Genomic DNA, 26332 nt, shown 5'->3' with positions numbered 1-26332 from the left:
AAAAAACCTGAAGAGGGTAAACACTTATGGGAGTGCTATTCTCTAGCACTCTGATCCTTTGTTTTCTGCCCCCACCATAGTGCATTCAAATTTGCTTCAGTATACCTTCAGTAGGGTGTTCTACTTTCTAGCAGGTGCTTCAAAACATTTTTATTTTAGACACTGCCTGCAGAACACACTGCAGTTCTCTGAAGGAACAGTTGCAATCTTCAAAAAAAAGAAGCGGGGCGGGGGGGGCATATACAGGCTGATGTGTGTTGTATATTTCTCATGGCTCTATGTCTATAGAGAACATTTCCCAAGGAGGAAGGAGGTCCTTTTGGTGTCTTTTTGAATCAAGCAAACAAAGGATTTCCACTTCATGATCAGTAGACATTCTTTTGTGAGATAAACAAGAATGAATAAAGATCCTACATCCCTTTAAGTATACAGAATAAAAACCACTGTGAGATTTTAAAGATTTATAAACTAAAAGGCTTTTGAAAAATCTTCATCTAGGAGCCAAAAAGTCTAGCTTCCCCTTTGAATATCGTTCTCAGCCTCAACAAGATGCATTTTTTCGTTCAACTTTCTCACATTTACCTAACTATACTTGCCAGCATGTTTTGCCAAATTAGAAAAACTGCTGCAGAAGACATCTGCTTGACTTTGCTTACATATAATAAAGTACCGCTCAATACAATGTATTGGAAATGTTTGGAGATCTTTACATGGGAACCAAAAGCAGCAGTGCTGACTCAGACAGATCTCCCACTGATGTCAGTGGGAACTGTACCTGAATGAGTACTGCTGGATCTGATACAAAGCTTGCTGCGCAGTGATTGCTGCTAACTGACGTGAGAACATATGGTTATAGTTTAACAATACCAACAGTAATGGAGATGAGAAGGAAACTTTATAGCACTTCTGGCTTGCTGCTCTTTTACAACTATCAGAAACACTTGAATGATTCATACATATCTGCTTCTCTAACAGTTTTTCCCAGCTTCAAGTGAACACTGAGAAACTTGCGAAGTTAGAACCTACCTCATCAGTAACAGTTTGAATCAATCTGTTGAGATAAAAATTTGAACAGCAGAAAGATTACATATGAAGTCTAAAATAAGACTTCACAATTTCTCTACAGATTGTATTACATTACCTCTGGATGAGAATGTAAACATTTCAATACATTTCTGTTGGTCCAGTCTGAAGCAAAAATAAAGCCTTCATAGCACTGACTTTGTCAGCCTAGTATGGGAACATGTGCGTGGCAGCTGCCATACCAAAGGATAAGGGCTTCTCAAATTTGACCCCAAATTTAGATGTTATAAAATTACAGCTTTAATCAGTCTAAAAGCTGAGTGGTCCAAAACATCACTGAGGTTATAGCACTTGTAAATAGCGATCACAAAAGCAGCACCTCTAAGTGGATAAATCAAGCCCCCTCCCTCACAAGGTCTGCAGAAGGATGCGGAATGGCTAAGGAAATAAAGAGAAATACTGAGAAAATAAAGAAGAGAAGCTATGATGCATGTATCCACAAGTCTTAACCACAGTTTTAATGGAAGAGGTACTGCACCTTCAATACTTCCTAGGAAGTTGCCATATTAGGGATCCAAATCCCAAAGAGTAGGTGAAATACTTCTTACTGCAACACACTAGTTAGCATGCACCCATCACAAAGGTTGCAATTTGGTTGCAGCTCCCAGGCACGTGCCCTTTTGCTTTAAATACTACAATAAAGACTTATGTATTCTGCTCTAAAGAGCTTCTATTAGCCTTAGTTTACCAGCCATAGAACACTTCCAGATCATGTCTAGAGGAGCTATACTCCTTTTACTTGGACACAGGGACACAAAAGCTGAAAGCCATCACATCTATTATCTGTGGGTTTTTGTGTGATGGGAGCCAAAAGTGTCTGGAAATTAAAAATACAGATGCAATAGAGATCTTACTGCAATTTTCAAAGTAGTACAGCTTTATGGTAAGCAATCATCCTCACGGTTAGATATGCCTGAGAGCAGAATTCTGGGTAGGTATCTTGCTGCATTTAGGCTTCTGGTATAGAAAGACTGAGAAGTTTCAGCTGCATTGGTTGAAGAACGAACATAACTTAGTGTTTGACCTCTGTTTTGGGCAAAAGCCAATGCATTGCCACCTTACAAATTATTGCTTAATTCACTCTTGAAGCATACAGCAAACATGGTTGCATTCCAGCAAAGTAAGCCATGAGAATCGATGTGATGAACATACCGCCCAGGCTGCAGTTCAGAAACAGAGAGGAGGCTCTTTTTTTGGTACATTTTCATAGAATGGTTTGGGTTGGAAGGGACCTTTAAAGATCATCTAGTCCAACCTGCCCCGCATAGACAGGGAGGAGGTACTCTGACTACTTGCCTAGCCTCAATGCTTGACTCATTCTTAGCAATACAGATTGGCACTCTGTTTTCCCTATAAGCCCCTCTTGGAAGAGAATCTATTTATAAAGGGATGGTTAGCAGGAAAACTGAAGTACCGTTAATATATCCCATGGTATAGCCTCCTTGCAAGACTTCTGAGGACCAAGAAAACTATATGAAAGAGACTTTGACCCTTGAAAACAGGGCCCTGATCCCACATGAAGGCATGTATCTACTATCCACAGCATTACAACACACAGTTAGGGAACAACAGAAGAATCAAACTATCGTTCCTGTAAAGCTAGCACTCTTGGAAGACAACTACGTGTTAGGAAAAAAAAAATGTTTGAAAGTTAGAATAAGGATGTTTGGTTTAAAGGAATCATCATAGAAGGGCCACCAACTGAAATTCCAATCCAACTGCAAAATAACTAGGTTAATTAACACATAGAGGCACCATTCATTTGTCTCATTATATCAGTTCCCAATTTACTATTGCATTAAAAAGCTGTCAGCCTGGGTCAAGTTAACAAACAGAGAAGACAACACTTAACAGTTGTGTCACTGCCGTTATTTGAAGGACTGTGAAGTCTAGTTACACATACTGAAACACTAATTTTAGGAAATGCTTACCTAAAATGGACTTCAGTGGTGGAAAAACAAGGCCCAGCAGGATTACTATGCCACTCCTGAACAGCTGCTTACCTTGCTTATGAAAGATCACTTGACAGAGCTATATTTTTCCTTTTGGGTGAGTTATTACACCTTTATATCTCCTTCTTCCTACTTACCTATTGAGACAAAAGGTTTAAATCACAGATCACAGCTATAATTTCTTCCCCTTTGCAAAACTAGGGAAAGGAATACAGCATGTACTTCTTGCCTTAAGCAAGAACAAGTCCGAAAGTAAGTTGATGCTGAAGTAAGCATCAACTTACACAGCTAAGCCCAGAGAAGCAAATACTGATTTTTGACACCCCTATGTTACCTTGCCCTTATTGCCTCCACTCTTGTTCATGTTGTTGTATCTTGTTTATCTCATGTTTCTGTTTTCCGACTGTAATTCTGTTCCTTGGGGTGACTGAGAGAAGAGCAACCATCTGCGGTTCAGTGGTTTTCCCTGTATCATGAGTACACAGTGGTCAAACTTCAACCTACCTCAAAGCATGGAGTCTCAAAGTGCAACTTAGTACAAAACTGAGGTTTTGTTTAGAGGAATCTGGCCAGAATTGTGTTAAAAGCAAGAGTACAGCTATATTCAGGGTCAGTGGGATCAATCAGGAACACGACATTACATTGCCACGATATCACTCGCACATGAACCCAAAGCAGCAATTCCACAGGAGTGCTGAACAGAAACATTTGCAAATGTTCAAATTTCATTCAACAAATGCAATCTGCAGGAAGAACTGAACTTCCACTCTGTGCGCAGTGCTATGTTATTTAACACTTCATCGAAGGAGACATAAGTTTTATTTGGACAGTAGACTTTATTAGAAATTTTCTCCTCATTCATCAGTAAATTCACATTAAAATATGCTGAAGGCAGCTCAGTCTAAACATTTGACATCCTGCCATAACAACAACTTCCAGTTTAAAAACTAGATAACTGATCAGGCAGATAACTTGAAACATGTAAGAAATGCAAATAGAAAGCAGCATCTTAAAAAATGGGATGAGCCTGAAAAATTAATACATTTCAGGTGGAGTTGGGGGAAAAACCAAAATCAGTCACCCCAAGATAGGAAACAGTTAAATGAGAACTCCACAGACTCTAAACAGATAAATAAACATTATAACCACACATACATTAAAAAGAGAACAAAGTACTTAGAGTTCATACCACATAAAAATTATAAATTTGTTCAAATAAAAAAGTGACAAGCTTTCTAAAATACAAATAACCTAAATTCTTGGGATATTGAACACTTTGTTATAAACTGCAGAACTTTGGAGGGACTAGATTTGGTCTTGAAAACAATGGACTGCATCATACTGTTATCACATCCAAAACCTGATCTTTCCAACACATATACCAAGTTTTTTTCCTCTAGTGTTTGTAAATGACATACTCTTCTTCTAGACAGTAATCTGCTTTATTTTAAATGTTAGAACATTTAGATATTATAGGCCTGATTATGTTGAGTGCTGAACACTAAAAGCTCTCAACAACTCTGGATAACAAAGGCAAGGTTTTTCCTTTGCTAATTAATTTTTATCTGTTGCAGTGAGGTGTAGGAGAGAGAAAGAAGAAAAAAAAAAATCACATTACTGAAGAATGCTCTGTCCTACACGACAGTGGATCTTGCAGGTCAGATTTTGTATTGGCATTTACCAGAGGCAACAAGAATAAACCAATCTGTGACAGATGAGAATAATGGCCTTCAGAACTGTAAACACAACAGGCAACAGATAATACACAAATCTCAATCAAATCAATGTTTTCACATTCTTTAGTAGTCCCCCACAGTGATCTGCTTTCACTGGTTCTGAAGAAAATATATATTAAAAATTAAATAACACTTAAGTGTCCATCACAAAGATTTATATTTTGTTGTAAACAATTTTCTGCCATTTGCATTGATGTAGTCCAATGTGAGGCCAGAGGATTCTAGACATCTTATTGGTACTGTAAATAATTTTTCAGAGACAGAGGCAAAGGTAGAATTTCTATGTCATGCAGGCGGTCTCTGCCAAGAGCAAAACGAATTGATCTTCGGCACAAGTCCATTAAAGGCAAGGGTTCCGCTGAAAAAAATAGAATAGAAATAGTAAAGAGTTAATTTTTCAGCATCTCCATTTACAGGCAATGTTTTATTTATTAACATAGATTCTGTACAGTATTAAACAGTTATAAAGATAGTAATTGTATTGTGAAAAACCTGACAACCATGAGGCAATTAAGATAATCAATAGAAGCAAAGACAGAATTCTATGCATTTCAACCATAAGAAGTGACTGCAAAGTTTCAGACCGAGCTTCCTTATCTCTAAGGATAATAACCCAAAACCACTCCTCAGGCATACCAAGTAACAGCATAAGAAGTTATTATATTTCTAGATTTCTAACAAGACAAAGAGCTTCTACTCTGTTTATAACAACATTTGTCATGTTGTGTTAGCATGACCTAAATTGGCAACTTCTGACCTTCACACACCAGTTCCTTCTATTTTTAGGAACTGCAAATGGTACTTAGGGGTAACCAAACTTCTCTGCAAACACCGCTTTTCCTGCAACACTCAGACTCTCTTTCTAGGAAGCTTGCTGGAAGCAAAAAAACCTAAACACTCAAAAATCTAGAGGAAATGTAACCTTTTTCTCCATGAATAAATTAGGGATGGATGATTCAGCTGACTAGAAGACACCATGTGTTCTCACATGTATATACATAAACACCCCCAAAATATACAAACATTTCTAGATGCTCTTAGTTAAATTTAATAGAAGTGACTGAAGTACCTGTCAGAAATGCCTGGCTAATAACACCCAAGGTTTGAGACCCAAACACGGTGTTCTGCAGCATCTCAAACCATCCCACCCCATATCCCATCCTGGCCTGCAAGACTCACACAGAATTGTGGGAACATCATCACATTTCCATGCAATAGTAGCATGAACGACCTCTGTGATTGCGGGGCTTGCAATGGAAATCTTTTTGCAGCAGGAACTGGAATAAAGCTGTAAAGCTTTTAGCCAGTTACAGACATCTTCAAGAACAACTTTCATCAGATGGATTTGGTTGCATATGTTGGTTTAAAAAGGTAAGAGCTTAAAAGACTACAGGAAACTCTTCCTCTTTACATAATAAAACAGTCTTTAAAACCTTACTAGTACTTTCAAATGGGAAAAAAAAATATCTGTGCCTATATTATACTGATACCCCTTTTATAAACCTGACAGATTACTTACAAGTTCTCAACATCGTACAGCACTCAGTGGTTTTATCAGTTCTTTTATGTAGATTTACACAAACTATGTTAATCTACCAGTCCGTTAGCTGATGTCATTTTTAAACCTATTTGAAAACCACCATTACAAAGCACAAAATATCTGATTTAAGGATTAGTTTTATATGCTGTAATTGTCTACTCTGATGACACGTCACTGACTAAATGGATTTTCCATCAGTTATCTGAGCATCACATTTGATTTGTATAGTCCACAGTTCACTATGGTGTTTCCCAGAAGCATCTAGAGAAAAAGCTTAGAAAGCATTCTGTTGTATGCTGAAAGACTAAAAATCGTATTTAACTTTATAACCACTTCAGTGACTCGGATGTGGAGTCTATTTCTCCTTAAAATCCACTTCATCTATAATTTTGGCTATTAAAAAATAAGATCCCTCGCATTCCAGTAATAAAGTAACAATTTCTATACACCAGTGATCTTAGTTTTTATTTTTACATACCAGAATTATGAACATAAAATCTTAAGGGATGAAGCTATAAAATTCATTAACCAGGATTAATAAGTAGGAGCAAAAATAGCTCATAAGTTCCAAAACAGAGAATACAACACATCTTGCGATTCTTACACCACAAACAACAATTTTCTGAGTATCTTACTAGAATCTCTGTGGTCCCATTAGGAAGAGGTAAAATAAAGACTAAGAGTGTTTAAAGCCATTAACTGGCCATGCAGTCTCTTTTTTTTCCCTAGACAAAGGAATATGTAAAATGTAGCCATCTGTGCAGCCAGGCACAGAGTTAATCCCAAACTTCAAAACACAATTTAAGGAAAGGTTAAAATATTTTTCAAGCTTGAAATACTAAATGAATATCTCTGGTCTCAATTCTACAGGGAATTTTCAAATGCTAAAGAAAATGTCCCCAAGTGTTTGCAACAGCTGCTAAATTACACATACTGAATGTGGTTTTGCAACTTGAAAATTTAACTATACTCTTTATTCTCTTTTCTATCCAACAGCAGTTCAAACCTACAACAAAACTAAAATGTGTTTGTCCTATAATACTAAATAGAAGTTATACTTTCTGGGTTGCTGGCTGTAAGAACTTGATGAAAAATTGTAATAATACCATTTTAAGTAAAAACTTTTGACAGCTATGAATAATCCCAAATGATCAAAAATCAAACTCAGGAAAACAAATCACTAGGTTTCAAAATAGTTTATGTGATAAATGAAAACCTGTTTAAAATTAAAGACCAACAATTGTCAGGCAGCGTAACTCACCAGAACCATTATTAAACATTTGGTATGTACCTTAATGCAAGCACTCTCCCATCCACCACATCTCACATTTTTGCTACATATCTTAGAGGAAGATAATTAGGAAAAAAGTTTGGGTTTTAAGAAGCAGAAGTTAGATTTGGAAAACTGGGTGAGTTTCAGGGGGAGGCATTTGTACTAATATGGGGAAGAGGCAGAAGAAAGCTTATATAAGGACTGTGCAGACCTGTGCTGTATGGCAGCTGGGAGTGCTTCTCAATTTGGCACCTGGGTGCACCCCTCAGCAGCACCGTGCCCTGAAGCTGAGAAGACAGACTCAGCTGTGCGCCCTTCTCCAGCACACCGGGTCCTGGGCTAGACGGGTGCCACCATGAGCCCCAGCAGGTCCCCTGCCTTCGGAAGTGGCAGAGCAAAGGCGTGGTAATTTCAGAGATGCTTTAACGTTCATCAGGTGCCACTGACTGGTGTTCATGCTGGGTACCAAGCCCAGGCTGTGCTGTACCCCCCATCACAGCTCTGATGATTCACCAGTTCCGAGGCATTTCTTGCGCTGGAGCTCAGGGAGAGGGAATTGGGATGACGTTAGCATAGCACAGCATGCCAGCGAGGAAACGGACCGCTGCAAAGAGGTTGCTCTTCATCTGCTGTAACAGCTGAACTGTCTCTTTCACATACACACAAACACAAAAGTGCTTCAGGTTTTCAGGGAAATTCAGTTAGAAATAAAACTATCACAAGTAATTTGGTCCTTTCAGAAAGGAGAGGAAAAGTTCATCCCTCCTGAGTATGTATTGCTATGCACCCCGCCTAAAACACACACACAGACTTGACTTATCCAAAACACTCAACAGCACATTCAAATGTTCAAAACGATATTCCCAAAATGCTATTTGAGATCATACAAATAATGCTGAGAAAAGAATATTCTAATAATGCAAGAGATGGGAAGATTAATATTCTGAAGCCACATGGGTAGCTGTGAGTTTGGCTATTTATTGAACATATATAAAGTTACACATGTTCCTGTTCCAGGTTAAATACAGGTGGCTGAAAAAGTCTTTCTTTCACTGTTGTGGTTTGACCCCAGCCAGCAACTAAGCTCCCAGAGCAGCGACTGCTGCCCCCCAGCCAACCAACACCCCCCATACTGGGCATGACGTCATATGGTATGGAATATCCCTACAGCCCGGCAGGGTCACCTGTCCTGGCTGTGCCCCCTCCCAGTTTCTCGTACACCTGGCAGAGCATGGGAAGCTGAAAGGTCCCTGATTTAGTATAAGCACTGCTTAGCAACAACTAAAACATTGGTGTGTTATCAACATTATTCTCATACTAAATCCAAAACACAGCACTGTACCAGTTACTAGGAGGAAAATAAACTCTATGTCAGCTGACACCAGGACATTCACAATGTTAAATATTTATTATTTGAAAAAACTTTTAAATTCAGGGACGTTGACGACTGATTGTCAGAACATCTCACTATTTACCATACCGAATATGCATTTTAAGTGTTGTATTTTTAAAATAACCCACAACAGAATGGAACTGGAGCATTTAAGCCCCTTAGAATATGAACCAGCCATTTTGCCAGTTACGCAAACTCCAGCAATGTTCATGCCATTAGAAAAAGAAGGAATGAATTGCTGAGCTGGAATGCAAAATTGTAAAGAAAACATGATTCACAAGAATGGCTCTTTGTATTTAATTCCCAACCAGGCTAAGAAATTAAAAGCAAGCCACTCCAGGGCAAGGCAGCAAGCTTTGCACAGGAAACCCAGTGCTTCCTCTCAGGCTCCAGGAGAACTCAGAGAAAAGCACAGCACCAGCCTGTTGGCCAACACCCAGCACCAAGCCTTGGGCCAACTCCCATCACCTTCCTGAATGTACTTTAACAAATTGTCTTCCCATTTAACGTTTAACTGTGAAACCTTGTCACCCAAAAGCAGCTCTTCATAACTGGCACATTACAAAAAACTACTCTTCAAGAGGAAAAGCAACAGTGAAAAAATAGTACTGCTTAATTTATGTGTCAGAGTTTAATTCCCACATCTTTCAATTTTGTACCAGTAGTTTACAAGAGGGTCCAATTAAAAAACAAACAAACAAAAAAAAAACCCCACAAACAAACCCCACACACAAAAACAAAACAAAACACAACAACAACCGTACACCAAACAAATAGCTAAGAAACAGAGTTTTGCTTCCACTCCTCAGAAGCGTACCTGCCACAGGGCCACCACGGGTCACAGTACAGGGTGCTCTGTCACGAACCTGCCTTTCCCTACACTACGGTTACACGCACACCAACACCTAAACACCCGGGAGCTGGGGGTAAGGCACAGCAACAGCCACTTCTCTCACGCAGAGCTGGGTTTCACCAAGTGGTGTACAAAGTAGCTTAAATAGCTCTTTAACTAATAGCTAATAGCTTAAAAATAGCTTAAATAGCTAGACAATAAATTAAATTAATTAAACAAAAATAGCTGAATAGCAACTAAATAGCCATCAATAACACAAAATAGCTGTATTTATACATCTAGATATATTCGTTCTAACAGTATCACTGATGGTTCAAGCACAAAGGCAAAGAAACATTTGTAACTCGAAACAACTATGTGCCTGCGAGCATTTCTCCCATAAATATGCATCTGCAATTGCAATTTGCACATCATTACCAGCTGAAAAGTTCATTTAGTTTTGGCAACCTGCAGTTATTTAACAATCTGGCACTCCAAGAAGACTGCCTCATCTTTGTAAACAGGCTTTTATAGTTGAGATACTGAAGTCATTTCACATTCAATAACACTAAATGTTATTAACTGCAATGTTACATAAGGCTTATATGGAAGAGCAGCTTTTAGCACATGACAGTTATTTGCCAAATGACAATACTCATTTATTTAAAGAAATTTTAAAGCCCTAACAGCACATAATGTTCAGGGCTTTCGTTAACCTATGAAGAACATATTTTTATCTCATTTTATAAGAATCAGAGTTGGGGAGGGGAAACACAAAGCAAAATTCAAGCTGTTTGAAAAACAAAGGAAGTTTCTGTGAGAATCATCGTCACCAAAAATAACTTCTTAAAAATTCTTAACTTTATAGGTCTACCTAAGATACCAAATTCTTACATTTTTATATTTTTAGCCTTAAACTCATTAAAGAGCAGTTATGTTCAGTGATTCATGTTACGGTTTCCAACTGCAATAAAGCGGCTTTAGTCAGATTAAAAAAAAATAAAGAAAAAATACAGTGTTACGAGACAGAGGTGCAATCACACACTGTTAAATAAGCGGATGACATCTCCCCAGTCCTAACTTTGCTGTGCTAACAATGGTGCCACGCAGGAAGAGCCAGCTCATTAGAGGCAACGGTGGCACAACCTTTGCTGCCCCAGAATGCCCAGCACTTGGCAAGAGTAGCCAGGTGAAGCAGCACCACCTCAAAAGCGGGAAAGAAAGTAACCTCTTGCAAAAGTAATACATGCCTGGCACAGAGAGAGGAGTCTTGGAAACTAGGAAATGCATGATGCCTCTGTTCATATCCTAATTGGGCATAAGGTTTTCTATACACGTTATGTACTTGGTGGCTATTGCCCAGTTCTCCTTACTGCTCTCTGCTCTTTGCCACAGTAAGTCAGCATCACTCAGGTTCCCGCACCACACTTGTTTTCACAGCTCAGTTTTCATCTCATACTTTGCCAGGATCAATGATCATCACCATCCTGCTAAAGATTATGTCCCCAAAAGATTAACCCTTTGTCATGGAAAGGGGATCCAATACAGACATGAGATGACATGCTTGGACTGCCCCTGTTCTGGTGGGTCTCCCATAAACCAGGCGGAGAAAGGAAAGCTATCTCCACGGCTTGTCACCACGCTGCTACCCGACGCCTACCTGTTTTGACAGACAGTGCTGCCCCCCTACACCTGAGTGCGTGCCCTATTCTAGACTGCAGCATGCTTTCGAAAATCTTTTTTCTGAATTTCCCCCCTTCCTCCAGGTCTTAAAACACCTCCTAACGGGTAATGTGGCCTAAGTGTTTCTATTAGGGTGATTCAGGGTGTACAGAAATTTGTAACTACCATTTAATTATTGCATACAATAAACATACAAATATGTGTGAGCCAGGAGTTTTCCTTCCAACTTTTCTGCCAAAGCTTAATTATTGTTTTAATTTTATGCAGTACAGGCCACATTCTTTCCCCCACATAATATGGTACATAAATACAACCCCTGTGACATATTTATGGCTTCCCTGATGCAACTGATGGAAAATTTGAGTCGTGTTCCTTAAATGGCACAATCTAGAGAAAGGAAATTGCAAATAATATATTAAAGAACACAGGCTATGACCAGTCATAAAAAATGCTAATAAATCTCTTAACAGCAATGAAAATTCAGTCAAAGGATAACAGGATAAAAGAAATAACTTGTCTATTTTTCCCACAGATGTCTTTAAGCTCTGCAGACTAACCCAGCAAACCTTACAAAGCACCTTAGACCCTCACATTTTAATTACAGCTCAGGTGATTCAGAGGAATCACCACCCAAAAATTCTGCAATTCAAAATGGAACACCACGGTTTTTCAAAAGAACACTGCCGTTTTTCTCTAACTCCCGTGTTTATCCATCCAAGAGCCGTGAACTTACACTGGCTTTGCAAAAGTCATGTGCTACAAAGCTCTGAGCATCCATAGCAGCTGATGCTGTTACCGCAGGCAGAGCACATGCACACCCTCCTTCAGCCCCTCCAACATCACCCTCCCACCCATGCAGCTTGTTCACATACAGCTGGAAGCTATCGCACTCGCTTCTTCAAAAGCATAATGGGTGGCAGATGCTGAGATTTTTTGTTATCAGTCAAGGCTGATAAACAGCCCCTGTCTCCAGCAGTTGTCTACTAGGACAAACAAAGCTTTACATAGTACCACATCAGTACCTTGCTTTTAGCAGACAGGGTAGAGAAGTAAAAGCACAAGAATACCACAAACACCGCCCTGTACCTGAGCTCACACCCACATCCCACAAAAATTTGGTCCTTGAAATCAAATTTGTTAAAGGGAGACAGGAAGGCAAGAAAGCTTGAATAGAGGGAAGGACTGGGGAGTAAACCTCCCTCCTCCTCCTCTCCATGTCTTGTGCTGGGCAAGGGGGGACTGTTCAACAGATACCTTTGGCTTTTAAGTTTTAAATGCAGTGAAGCACAGTTTAAAACTTAAATCAGGCATCATTTAGTAGAATTAAGCTGAAAAACCAGCAACAAACAAGCAGATATTCTGCAGTGTCATTTGTTTTCTGTTCATGCCACGCAGCTGTGCTTTCTTGAGAGTAAAAGATCTGAAAACCAGAACAGAATGAAAACAAACCAAACCCAAACCCAAAGCCAGTGGCCTCCTGTTAGGGGTTCCATCAAGAATCTGTCATTTGAGTACAAGCACATATCTACTTGCAATTTCTTTTTTGCATGTCAGTGTTTTCAATCTCCTGTAAAGGAGACAAGATTTCGACAACTGGTCCCACCTCATACAGAGCACATGCCTAAATCCAATGAATTCAACGCAGGGTTAAAATTAATTCTTAAAGATTTCAATTTAGTAGACTTAAGCATATGCCTAAACACTTTTCTTCAATCCTATTGGTTATAGGAGTATTTTTCCTAGAAATGTAATTTGTCTGTGTACATTTGTAGGAAAGCTGTATATATAGAGTCATATACATATATACCTGTAGAAACCCTCTTCTGAGAGGCTCGATGTGCTCTACAGTTCTTACCCTCTGGGTGGGTTTATCATCCACCTAAAAAGGGCTCTAGATCAAGCACATTTAATATGTAGAACAGGAACAATACAAAGTCTGTCCCAGGCCTAATCTACAAGCAAATTTCACTGTGGAAATTTTTCTGAGAACCGTCATTTTCTGAATTACAACAGCTAATTTAAATGTACATATGCATCATAATAATTCAATTTACTGTAACAAAAAAAAAATCACAGGTATGATTCATATTTGAAAACATTTTAACATACTTTTTCCAATCTACAGATTACTAAAATGTACTGGTCTACATAATTCAGAAGCTGCAAAACAGAGCCAGATAATAATGACTTTCACCAGCAAATGAGTGGCTTTTTTAAAAAAAGGAGCAAAGCCCTATAATATGCTGTTTTGGTTACAGCTTGATAGATTTGAATGCTGCCAGAGAGTGTGAGCGATAACAGCGGCCACTTCCCTCCTAAAAGAGGAAGCGCACTTATGATTTCATTCCCTGGGTGCATCAGGAAAATGCAAATAGAAAGGACAAGTTGGAAAGATTTGCTTTCTGGCCTTGATTTGTTTGTTGTTCCCCTCCCCTCAAATACTTGCACAAAAAAAGCTCTTCTTTTTTGAAACAGTTACTTCAGCAATGACCTAAATATTCTGTAGTAGGAAAGACACCTAATATAAATACATGCTCTTTAAAACAAACAAATACACAAAAGAAGTTCTTGATGTCAGAGAAGAGCCTAAGCTGCAACTGTTGGCTCCTTAGCTCCTCCCAGCTCAACCTTCCCCAAGTTTAACATGTTGGGAATGAGAATTTGGCTTAGATTAATCTCTAATGCATATACTTCATAGCTCTTACTCTTAGAAACACATTTATCACCATTAAATTCATCTTGTGTGCAGGCCATAAAGAGAAAAGTTAAAATATATCAAGGTGAGAGAAGATTAAAGCTTGGATGAGAATTTCACCGAGTAGATGCGTTGGAGTTCAAAGGCAATGTTGTTCAGGGCTTACAGACAGATTTATAGCCAAAGTAATAACGGCAAAAGTTGAAGGAAAGTTCAGGTTTCAAGGGCAAACCACTGCAGACAACTACTGCAACAGGAGTTCGCACACTGCAAACATTATGCAACATGACGGCTGAAATAGGATGAAACAATTCCTTACGTTTTATCTCTTCGTGAAATGTGCTTCAGAAACAGGCAAATAAAACAAACACACCCATTCACAGGTACAGACCTATAACAACCTTTATGGCTGTGAACAAGTCTCTATTGTTTAGGGGTGAGGGGGGGAATCAGAAAGATTTTAGGTGAATCTTTTCCCTACCCTTCCATTCACTGGCACACTTCTGCCTTAGTAGTATTACAGCAGGAAATGAGATTTCTTCGTGGGAAAACTTAATCATACATATTAAAAAATTCTAAAATTCAAAATTATAATTTTTTCATAGTAGTTAAGCACATTCTGTGTTTTGGGTTATGCTAATCAAGTACACATTTTTTTGAGGGACAGAGAGTATGTGTGAATGGAAGAGATGCATACAAAAAGACAATGCGTTGGAAGTCTGTGCTGAACCCACCTGGTTGCCCAGCTGCCCCTGCTGCCCTTCTCCCACTGGCCCGTTTTGTCTACCTGTTGTATTTTGGATGACATACTCCTTGTGTGGGATGATGAAATACACCCTGGCATCTTTTATTCTACACGCTGGAGCCTCACGAGATTTTCTAAATACTACCATACTAAATAACATACATTCATTCAAGATTTCCATTGCTTACAGCTCATACATTCTCAGCTGAAACATGTCAGTTTTATGTATGGGTATTTAGTATTATACTCAATAACAAAGTTATTTACTCTAATTAGCAATTAAATGGATTCAAAGCACCACTCCTCCAAGTTTCACCATACTGACATGGCGGCAGAACTGATGACTCTCCTCAAATTTATACAAATTCTGCTGAGCTGTTTAAGACAATAAATATTTGACTATGTTCCTCATATCATTGTTACATGACATTTTCTCAGCTGCTTCAATTTAAACTACCCAGAGCCTGCAACAGACACAGATTTCCTCAAACCAAGTGAAAAAATGGCAGCACCATGTGATTTAGATTTTAATGCAATTGTATACAAGCTAATGATCTCTAGGGCAGATCTGCAAACAACAGACCTGACTCATCACTGTGTTACTCTAGTTTTGATATTAAAAGAGTTACATTGGAATAAATCTGGAGTGTTGAAGTTGCAATTAGGCTCAATATAATGATTTTGATCCTGTTAATACCATTTATATTTTCGATTTCTTGAAAGTGATTTTTTTTTCTTAAGTACGATAGTCTTTATCAGCAGAAAATGGGTAGTGGAGACAATCTGAATTATTTTCATACTTAATTTAGGATTTGTCATTGTTCCTGGCATGCAAACACATCTGATGCTCTCTGAAGACATTTCTAAAGCACTCCTTTTGAATGCAAATGCACTCTCATATCACAGGTAGAATGCACAGGGCTGCCTTTACTCACCATTGCTCAGCTTTTCTCATCACAAGCTCCTATTACCATCTTCCAAGCTTGGCAAAGCTCTGTCTGAAATTTCACACTGCTGTGCCACCCCCTACAACTGACACTCCTGGCATGTGGTCTTACAAATAGTCTGGTCATTTTTAAGAAATAGAGTGTGGAAAGATGATTTCCATATTATACATTCCTACAGCGACTGTATGTGATGTGTTGGAACACCCCAAGCCTCTGAAACGCCAGCATAATGCTTCCTGATGGGAATGGAGAGCTGAGGGGGTAGGTGGGCTAGGGAGAGTGGTTTGCTGCTAAACTGACTTTTCCTGTTTCTGGGAGTGTGGAGGGAATCCAACATGACAACAAACATTAAAATTCAAATTAAAAAATCTGGAATTTCACATGGGATTACTAGAATCTGATAGCTAACTCGAGTTCTACTCACACAGAATTTCTTCACCTCCAGGGCAGCATCACTGGGCAAAACTTTCTGTACGTGGTCCTAGTGGATACGTGGACAGCAGGAGCCCTCTCTGAGCTGTCTTCTGTGGCCTGAACAGCTGAAGGGGAGGTGGCAAGTTGTGGTGGAACCTGCTGCCATTCTCCATCCATCCATCATCCTACTCCTCACAACACTGCTTAACATATTTAGAGAATAGGCCTGCAGCAGCATACCACTCATGGCTTCCTTCCTGTCCTCCTCCAGCTCACCAGATCCAGCTAACACATGTTCTCTGGACATCTCCAAACTACACATGACAACTCTTCCCCCCATGTCGCTTGCTCTTTCAATGAATTCAGACACAAAGGGGAGGACAAGAAGCAGCGACATGGGGGCCTTTAACCCCAGCCCACTCCTCCCCACACACCTCCCAGCTTCACGCTTCATCCTTCTGTCCTCATGCTTTATGTTATCCACTCGTGGTTTTATGACCACCATCTGCACAGGACATCATTGATGTCAAACAAGATGAGGAGAAAACCAAGTGCAGCTGAACCACGAAGCGGTGTGGCTGTGCTTCGGAAGGAACTACAAAAGACCACAATGGGTCTGGGTTTATTGCGTCTTACTGATTCTTTATCAAATACACTTTGTCCATAAACAGCCTTTTCCAGCTCCCTCCACCCCCAGCTGCCAGGCTAATGCAGTTCATAGGTGTAAATGAAAGCATCATTTGGCCTGCAGAAAAGCTATTATGAACAAAGATTTATCTATATTTTCGGATCCCAAAGTCAATCTATTAGGCTGGCAATTAAAAAATTCCATCTGGGAGCAACAAAGCAAAGCTGAGCAATTCACTCACCTCTTCTATGTACTTGCACACCTTATTTCTATAGGAAAGGGAATCCCATCAACCCAGTAATACAGATGATTTCAAATAAAAAACTAGAATGAAAGAACTTGAATATGTACTAAAGTCCTTATAACAACTTCTACATGTTTGTGTTTTCAGATCCCTGAAAAGATTCAGGTAGTACCTTGAGGCACTCAGTTCACTACTATATGTGCATGTATATTCACATGTAGATATATATATAAAAAACACACACACCAGAACATAAAAAGTATGAATACAAGGGAAACATGTGAATCACCCTCTCCTTCCTATATACATACTTCACTTATTTTAGTGGCAGTAACATGCCACAGTGACACAAAATATTTATTACTATTTTATTTTAAACAAAAGGAAAGACACAAAAAAGATGAAGCTACGAGCTGGAATTAATATTGTTCTACTTATATTAAGAACAATGCTGTGATTAATAGCACAGAAAAAAATATTTCTAGAATTCTACAATTTGGGCAGGCATACAATAATTTCTTAATACAAAATATAAACAAATTTCAACGTGATTTAGCTACAAGAGGATACATTTCCTTATCTGGGCATTGGTAAATATGCAGGTGAAGGTTTTCAAGAATAAGTGAGTTTATGCAAGCCCATACTTAGATACCACAATAAATGACTTGATTCATTACAGTGTCAAGCAGGCAGCTGAGCTTAGTGAAGACAATAAGGCCATTTCCAGCCCCCAAAAAAGGATGGCATTTTTTGTCAACTTTTTCTTTTATATTTTATTTACAGTTTGGGATATGGCAATTTCAAAATTACATATTAAGTTCTTTAATGTGAAGAATGGCCAGTTGTTCTTTTATTAGTCAAGTATCAGTTCGATGCTGAGCTCTCATTATGTTTTAATAGTTTCTGAAAAGTCTCCTTTTACTATCAGCCTCGTATTTTGAACACTAATTTTAATCTTTTTCTTAATATGATTACAAAAAGAAAAAGGTCAGACACAAATGTCAATCCCATTTTATGCTTGTACAGCATGTATAAACATACATATTTTTATTTATATATTTATTAAAAACTCCACTTTGACCGTTTTCTTTTCAACCAAATTTTCTGATCTATTAAACCACTTAAGTCTGTCTTATTTTCTCCTCTTATCAGCTGTCTCCTTCCACTTCTTCTGTGCTCCTACTCTCAAAGGAAACTGTCATTCAGTGAACTGGGGTTTAAAAATGAACCACCCTTCTACCTGTGGGTCTGTGAACATCAGGCACAGAATATTTTGCTTTTTTTAATCTAAAATCTTGGTGACATTGGTGCAACAGATGAAATGCTAAATTATGAAAACAAATTCTTTAACTCAGTACTTAATCCAAAGTACAAACTCCCCAAATATTAAAAGCACATTCAGAATTACGCACAGCACAAAAGAATGCTTCCCACTGAATTCCTTCTGCTCCCTGTCAACTCAGCCTTTTTCATTCCACCAGCATTGTCAGCAAAGCCAAAGGGAATTTTGCCAGGGTAAATACTGCTAAATGGGGTCCCCCATCCACAGATATTTCACTTTTCCCCTGGTACCAAACCATTTCTGATGCCAACTGCCTGTAAGATTAAATGGATTTTTTTTCCCCCTAAGTACTCACAGTTTTGAGACAAACAGTGAGCCCTTGGGCATAAGAATAGGCCCATACCATTTTGACATCTTGGATATTTCTTAACTAATTAAGTTAATCACATAAACAATGACTGAGTAAAAAGCTACACACAGCTTTCCAAAATCATCCTTTGTAGGAGTGGGAACAGCCACCCAGACCAGACTTCCTAGGGAGCATTCAGTTTAACCCATCCTCTAAACCCATCACGAGTTAGTTGTTTACTTTGGTTATGCTTTTACTCCCCTGTCCAGGGGAGACCTTCTGTTTGTTTTAAATCTTATTCAACCACACATAGATTCAAAACTGCAACCCCAAAAAAGCCTGTAGACAAGCACTAGGGGGAAGAAAGCTTAAAGAGTTTAGAGTAACTAGATCCACTCATGTACCCCATTTCCCAAAGTGCTGATACTCCTTTTGCTTTGCATCTCCTTCTTGTCCTTTCAAAAACCTCAGAAAAACTTCCTCAAAAAGCGAGTTGATAAATCAAGGAAGATGCTTTCCTTCAGTGTTGTGAGACAGAAGCAGGCAAACAATACCAAAGCAGAGACTCAAAGACCTGGGGTATCAGAGCAATGAGAAATGGACTGACTTTATCCTTCCAAGCATATCCCAGCTCAAGAGACACCAAGGAGAGCAGGCAGTGACCATCCGGAGTACTTCCCCAGGAACTCCGTAAAGTGCAGCTCTTGAGTGCGCTGCTCACTCAGTACATCCACGACGCTAGCGATGGAGCGGAGACCTGGAGCCCTCCATCATCTGCACCTCCTGGTTTCCTTTGCAGACACTCCCAGGACTGCAGGCGCAGAGGGAGGCTGGGCATGCTCCCTCCTGCCGATCCCCCGCTGAGGAAGACTGGGAGAGCAGGAGACTAAGGAAAACATTACTAATTGACAAAGACAAAAGCAACTTGGGAGCGGTAAGCACTACACCAAGATTGGGGGGCGGGGGGAAGTCGAACAAAGGAAAAACAAAGGCTTTTTTTTTTTCCTTTCTCTGTGTTACAGTTTAGTGTAATGTTTTTGATACAAACCTTATACTTTACATCATCTGTGCTATTAATGACATATTTGTATGTCGATGTCATGCATTTCATAATCTGAATGAATCTTTTTATAATATATACTTCAATTTTATTTACTGATGCAAAATTAGAATTCTGGGGTTTGTATATTCAGGATCCTGGTACCCATTGAAATATGCATTTTACTGTCTCTAAGAACTTTCCAGCTTAGTAATAAGCGAGGGCAATGTTTTCATATAATTTGCTTTATTGATATATCTTCCAAAGAAAAATCAGGACTGTATATTATTCAGCACTGCCTTTCCCTTCTTAGGTAACAACAATTAAAACTGACCTTCCAGGACATTCTTCCCTTTGAAACATCAAAGCCATGTTAAAATTGTTCAAAATTCTGGACCTCCCTCCCATACAGCTTAGAACAAGGACTTCTATGCTTGAGCAGAAGCAAACTTCATAGAGAGCAACTTGTATCACTGCTGGAAGATGTCACAGAAGAGCAAAGGTCGCCCTGCAGCGAAAGCAGACCGCAGCTCTTGTGTGCGGATTTCCAGTATGAACTAGGACTCAGCGCACTGTGTTTGTAACCTTCCAGCACAATGTGACATTTTTTAGAAGCCAGTTGTGCATAATACTTCTCATTTCATCAAATTCATGCTTGGGGTGATCCATATGGATTTAGCAATTCCTACTGACAGAAAAGGACACAAAATTTTGCCTGTTCCAAAACCTTCTGTTCCTATTCTGTGCTCAGTAGTCACAGCAGGGCTGAATCCTGGCTTTCAAATATGTAAAGCTCAATTAATTTTATGTGCATTTTTCATTATGGGCTTTGGCCAATTTCAGTGAAAGATTCAGCTTGACCATTCAAACATTAAGACTCACAAAAATTATTTCCTTTGAGGCTATTTAGAATATCTAAATGAAATATCTCTTCATTTTGGGAAGTACTTTATGGAGACATCCTGGTTACAGAATTTTGTTAATGGAAAATCATTTTCAAGAAGTCCTGAAATGAGAACATGATCCCAAATAGTAATCCATGGACTAGAAAACACCCACAAATCTAGAGAGTTCAAAAGGTTGAGTTGCTTGTTAACCACAGAACAAGAACATAGAACAGACCAAAGTTGTCTTCTTACACAACTGCCACCCTCTGTTGCAACTACCATATCTCTTTTAAAGGCCTGCTCTGAAATCTTGTCTCCTCAAATTCCATTTATAAAAGCTATACACCTAACTCTTATTTTTTTATTTCCACTTCATAGTAGCAAGGTATTTCCAATTGTTCGCTCTAAGATATAATATGCACGGACTTCTTCCCCTTTCCAGGCTTTGCCATGCCCCTGGCAGCAGTGATGTAGTTCTTTCCCAAGATACCGGTGTTAAACCACACCACTTCCCACCAGAATTCTAAGCAAAATGGGACTTGAGGCTCCTCTTACAACAAATGCGTCACTGGGGGAAGAGGTACAATAGAGGATTTATCAGTAATAACAAAACATTTCGAGAAAAAGGACTTTACATGCATTTCTATCTTCCATAAGTTCCCAGTTCCTAGTAACCCTCAGGTGCTGACAGCTCTCACACCTCTTTGTTTCAGTGCTGTTCTTCCAAATAGCTATTGCTGTCTCGCTCCTGAAAACCCAATTTCAGAGCCAAAGTTATGATTTTCTGTATTTGCTTTCCATTGCCTATCCTGGCCAAAGCTGAGCTTTAGAGAAAGTGAAGGCAAACATCACCCCATAGAAAGTCCTTAAAGGGCAATGCCAAATTTTTGGTTGAAAAGTAGCCATACTGACACCTGAAATGTTTTTTGGCTTTCCCATTCTTCCAAACATGCCTCCTGGGCAACATGGTACATTAGACTTACAATAATTACAATTACAAAGGCCACAGATACACTGCTACTATACAGCTAAACCCATTGCCATACAGATGAAACATCCATAATAGATTTCGAATCCAACACTAGAACTTTAGTGTTCATGTCCAAACTAATTACATTTGTATGCACAAAGTAATTTAGAGCCCATGAAGCAATGAAGCTGAAGGAACAACACAGAATACAAAAAGTAAGCAAACCGGCAGCTCTCTGATGCCTCTGCCTCTTTTCAGGATCCCTGAAAGCTGCCTCTTGCTCTACACAAGTTGTGCTCTGCAGACATAACACAGCGTATGATGTTAAACCTCCAGAGCCTCAGTAAACTCTACCTACCACAGCATTAAACCAGGTGTTTGGGAAGCTCTGCTCGAAAGAGCTAAAACTAAGGCCTGTTATCAGAAATTCAAATAATCATGATTCGCCTAAGTGCCATAAACAATTAATGATGCTGGAAATTCAGTATTTTTTTTTTAACAACTATGATGCCCCCTCTGCATCTACCATTTCCAAGAATTTAAAGTATCACTTCAAAAAACTGAAGTTCATCTGATAAGAGCAAAATAGCACTGTTCATTCAGTGTCAGAACACTTTAAATCTTACACAAGTCTTTAACCTTGGCTTTTAGAAACAAGAACATAAGTTTCTAGGTGCGCCTATGTGACTCCATTCTCTCCAGCAGAAAAAGGCTATTTATTACCACTCAACTATGAGCTTTCTGCAGTGCAGGGAGCCCCAGTCAGGCATCAGTGCCAGCTGCCTTTGTCAGAGAGCTGTGACTCCATTCCCAAACACATCAGCCTACCCCAGCAGGTTAAGAGCCATATTACATTTTTCACTGGGATGTGGTCTGCAATGTAAATGAAATTGCTCTCTAAGCTTGTCTTCAGAAAGCACTCTCAGGAACCCAGATCAGCCATTTCCTTCTAGAAGCCTCTCATTCCCAGAAGAAAAGATAAAAACTAAGCTTCCCTAGCAGTAAGCATCTGCCAAGAAATTTTAAGTGTTCCCATCCAAACCCACCTCTCTTTTCTTAAGCTTTCCATTTCTTGCTGTATTATAAATCACTCCAGGGAAATACCATGGACTCTGAATGTTTCAGTTATGTTCCTAAGCAGTAAACCATCAAGTTTTGCTAGCCTCTTTAAAATAAAAGTGTGGTCTATCTGCAAAAGCAAATTATATATTGCTTTTTCTATATTAATTATATGTTAACACAGATTAAAGGCCATATTAACAGGAAGTTCAACTAGCCGTTATTATGGAAAACTGCTATACTTGAAACAGAACAAATATCACAAACATTGAACAAAGCTTTGGAAAATGCACCAAAATGCTATGCAAAGATTAGTTTACTTGGCTCCAAAATGACTTTTCAAATAATAGCAAGTTTTTTTTAAATTTCAAATATAAGAACATTGGACATATTTCAGGTCAGAGACATGTCTGTGGTCAGACAACAGGCAGTACCTTTCAAAATGCTGGAGCTCTGGTACAAGACAGTAGGTGCACTTTCTCCCTTGCAAGACCTTCTACACATACATCCTCCAATTTTGGCCTGTGATTATTCATTCCTTTACTAACAATCTCCTCAACAAATCTTTTGTTCCAGGAAGGTCACTGTAGGTTAAGAACAATGCATTAACGTGCTTTCAAAGTATTTATAGAAAGATGTTGTAGAAAGGAAGGAATGGCTTAAATACAACTGAGACTGTGCATCACTAATGGGATTTTCTGCAGAAGTTGAGCATTTTGACAGGTCATCAGCCTGGGAGCAGAGTTCCAAAACCGGAGACACAAAGTACCACCAGCAAGTGATAAATACTTTCACGAGGCATCAGAATCACACAGAATCACAGAATGGTAGGGGTTGGAAGGGACCTCTGGAGATCATCTTGTCCAACCCCCCTGGCTTGAGCAGGGACACCCAGAGCAGGGGGCACAGGAACACGTCCAGGCAGGTTTTAAAAGTCTCCAGGGAAGGAGACTCCACACCCTCCCTGGGCAGCCTGTGCCCCTGCTCTGTCACCTTCAAAAGTAAAAGTTTTCCTCAAATTCAGGTGGAACTGCCTGTGTTCTATCTTGTGCCCATTGCCCCTTGTCCTGTCGTTGGGCACCTCTGAAAAGAGACTGACCCTATCCTCTTGACACCCACCCTTTAGATATTTATAAGTATTGATAAGATTCCCCCCTCAGTCTTCTCTTCTCCAGGCTGAACAAACTCAGGTCTGTCAGCCTTTACTCATAAGGGAGATGCTCCAGTCCCCTGATCACCTCTGCAGCTCTCCACTGGACTCTCTCTCCAGTAATTCCCTGTCCTGGAACTGGGGAGCCCAGAGCTGGACACAGTACTCTAGATGTGGCCTCACTAGGGAGAGTAGAGGGGGAGGATAACCTCCCTTGACCTGCTGGCCACACTTCTTTTAATGCATCCCAGGACACCATTGGCCTTCTTGGCCACAAGGGCACAGTGCTGGCTCGTGGCCAACTCACTGTCCACCAGCACTTCCAGGTGCTTCTCAACAGAGCCACATTCCAGCAGGTCAGCCCCCAGCCTCTGCTGGTGCATGGAGTTGTTCCTCCCCAGGGGCAGGACCTTGTACTTGCACTTGCTGAATTTCATCGGGTTCCCCTCGGCCCAGCTCTCCAGCCTCTGTCCAGGTCTCGCTGGATGGCAGCCCAGCCTTCTGGTGTATCAGCCGCTCCTCCCAGCTTGGTATCATCAGCGAACTTGCTGAGGGTACACTCTGTCCCTTTGTCCAGGTCACTGATGAACATGTTGAACAGGACTGGACCCAGCACAGACCCCTGGGGAACACCGCTAGTTACGGGCCTCCAAACTAGGCTCCAACAAGGACCTACAAAGCACTACAAAAAAAATCATTATTTCAACACTGTAAAAAGAACCACAGTGCGTTTGGGGAATCTGGACACTCTGTGAATACCAAACCACCACAGACATGAAAACATGGCAGTCACAAAGAAGTTATTCCTAGCTCTGACACATTTCCTACACAATGCTGGCCAAACCACTTACGTTAGTGTAACTGAGTTACCTCTACTGCACGTATATATGGAGAGGAGCTGTGTTCATCACGCTGCACAGCAACATTGAGCCATTTCTGATATTTGTGTTGCACTTAGACCTGACATGTCCCTGGAGGCCTTCTGCTTTGGAATTTAGAGGAATGCTGCATCGCTTGGCTGTGTCTTAAAAGCAATTTGTAAGAGAACATTTAAACGTAGGCTTCTGCCTATGCCCTCTGTTTCAACTGCTGAAGCAGCAAAGATCCAACTCAAGAGGCTGAGCTAGGTGCAATGTTTGTCTTGCCACAGCTCATGTTTGGAATGTGCTGGACATGAGATGTGGTAAAAACTGGCAGACAGCCCTGCCAAATATTGCATGTGCATAATACAGGCCTGAATAGCTGAGAAATCCCCATGTGAATGAAAGGCCAACAAGTACATATTACCATAATAAACTCAAGTGACATGAAATACATCCAGAGCCTTGTCCAGAAGCAAATACCCTCAACGGAACCGTGCAAGGAGTTTGGCAGATTTTTTTGCCCACACGCATGACAAGCACGGCTCAGAGTGGACCCTCTGTCCTGTTAGCAACATTTGACAATGCATCGCCATTATCTGCCTTCCTCACTGGGAGAAAAAAAAAAGCCTAAAACATTTCCTTTCCAAAGCACATATGTTAAAGACCAATATCAAAAGAGTTGTAGGTTCTCCTATTGCTGTTGCTAAGAAAGGAAAGTAAAAAGCAAGTCAGTAAAAGGAGGTGACCTTTCAGCCAGACTGGCTTCCATTACAGCAGTTTTTACATAGTGAGAAAAATCTCTGAAGATATTAACAGAACAAGCACTTGCAGTGCCTCTTTAAGTTTCCTCACTTAAAAACAATACCAAGGAAAGAAGTTGAAAAAAAAAAAAAACAAAAAACAGCTATGCCACTCGGGAGGCACTTAATGCATTAAGTAGCATGTTTGTTTCTTTTTATCAATAAAAATGAATGGTTGAGACCCAAATACTTCTGTATTTTTCAAGAATATAGAAGAGGTGCTACAATATCTTAGCTGGATAAATAAACTGCAATATCCGATTGCCATTTGAAGAGCTGCAGAGTTTAGTATGTTTATCCTGTGGGGCCGTTCATGAGGGTTACACACAACACACATTACTGGGACAGAAGTCACGCCCACTGTGACCAAACGGTGGAACCACCTTGTTCTGCACAGAGGGAGGGAGTGGGGCTTTTGGGAACACCCTGGGGTATGAACACCAGGAACACTCTGCTCCCCACCTCCTCCAGCAATGCACATACACTCCCTGCCCACCCTGCTGCAGAGCTGTAATGGAAAGCTGGGAAGAGCTATGACAAACCACCACAGCTTGACTCACTGCAGGTTTCTCTAATCTAAACTAAAGCTTTACCTTTATTTACACTCAGCCACTGCTCATGAACACTGTCTTCATATTCCACCTATTAACAAGCCAGTGGCAGCCATGGTCTGAATTATTTACCAACAGCTCTGCTGTCAGCATCCTTGCCTTTGATCCACTATCACCATATTTAGAAAAAAGAGGAGAGACAAGGTTACTTGCCAGC

General features: G+C 39.9%; 1 protein-coding gene across 5 annotated transcripts in view; it reads right to left on the bottom strand.

The window, feature by feature from the left end:
* Nucleotides 1-3851: 3851 nt before the first annotated feature.
* SPSB4 (splA/ryanodine receptor domain and SOCS box containing 4) overlaps nt 3852-26332 on the bottom strand; it is a 93651-nt gene continuing 71170 nt past the window's right edge. For all 5 annotated transcript variants that reach the window (XM_075099245.1, XM_075099249.1, XM_075099247.1 and 2 more), the window contains exon 3: nt 3852-5129. In XM_075099245.1, coding sequence (XP_074955346.1) covers nt 5002-5129 — 128 coding nt within the window. In that variant the 3' untranslated portion in view covers nt 3852-5001. The remainder of the gene's footprint in view (nt 5130-26332) is intronic.

This window comes from Phalacrocorax aristotelis, chromosome 7 (assembly GCF_949628215.1).
Source record: "Phalacrocorax aristotelis chromosome 7, bGulAri2.1, whole genome shotgun sequence".
NCBI lineage: Eukaryota > Metazoa > Chordata > Aves > Suliformes > Phalacrocoracidae > Phalacrocorax > Phalacrocorax aristotelis.
Note: the sequence above shows the minus strand (reverse complement) of the source record. Positions and strands in the feature narration are given on the sequence as shown.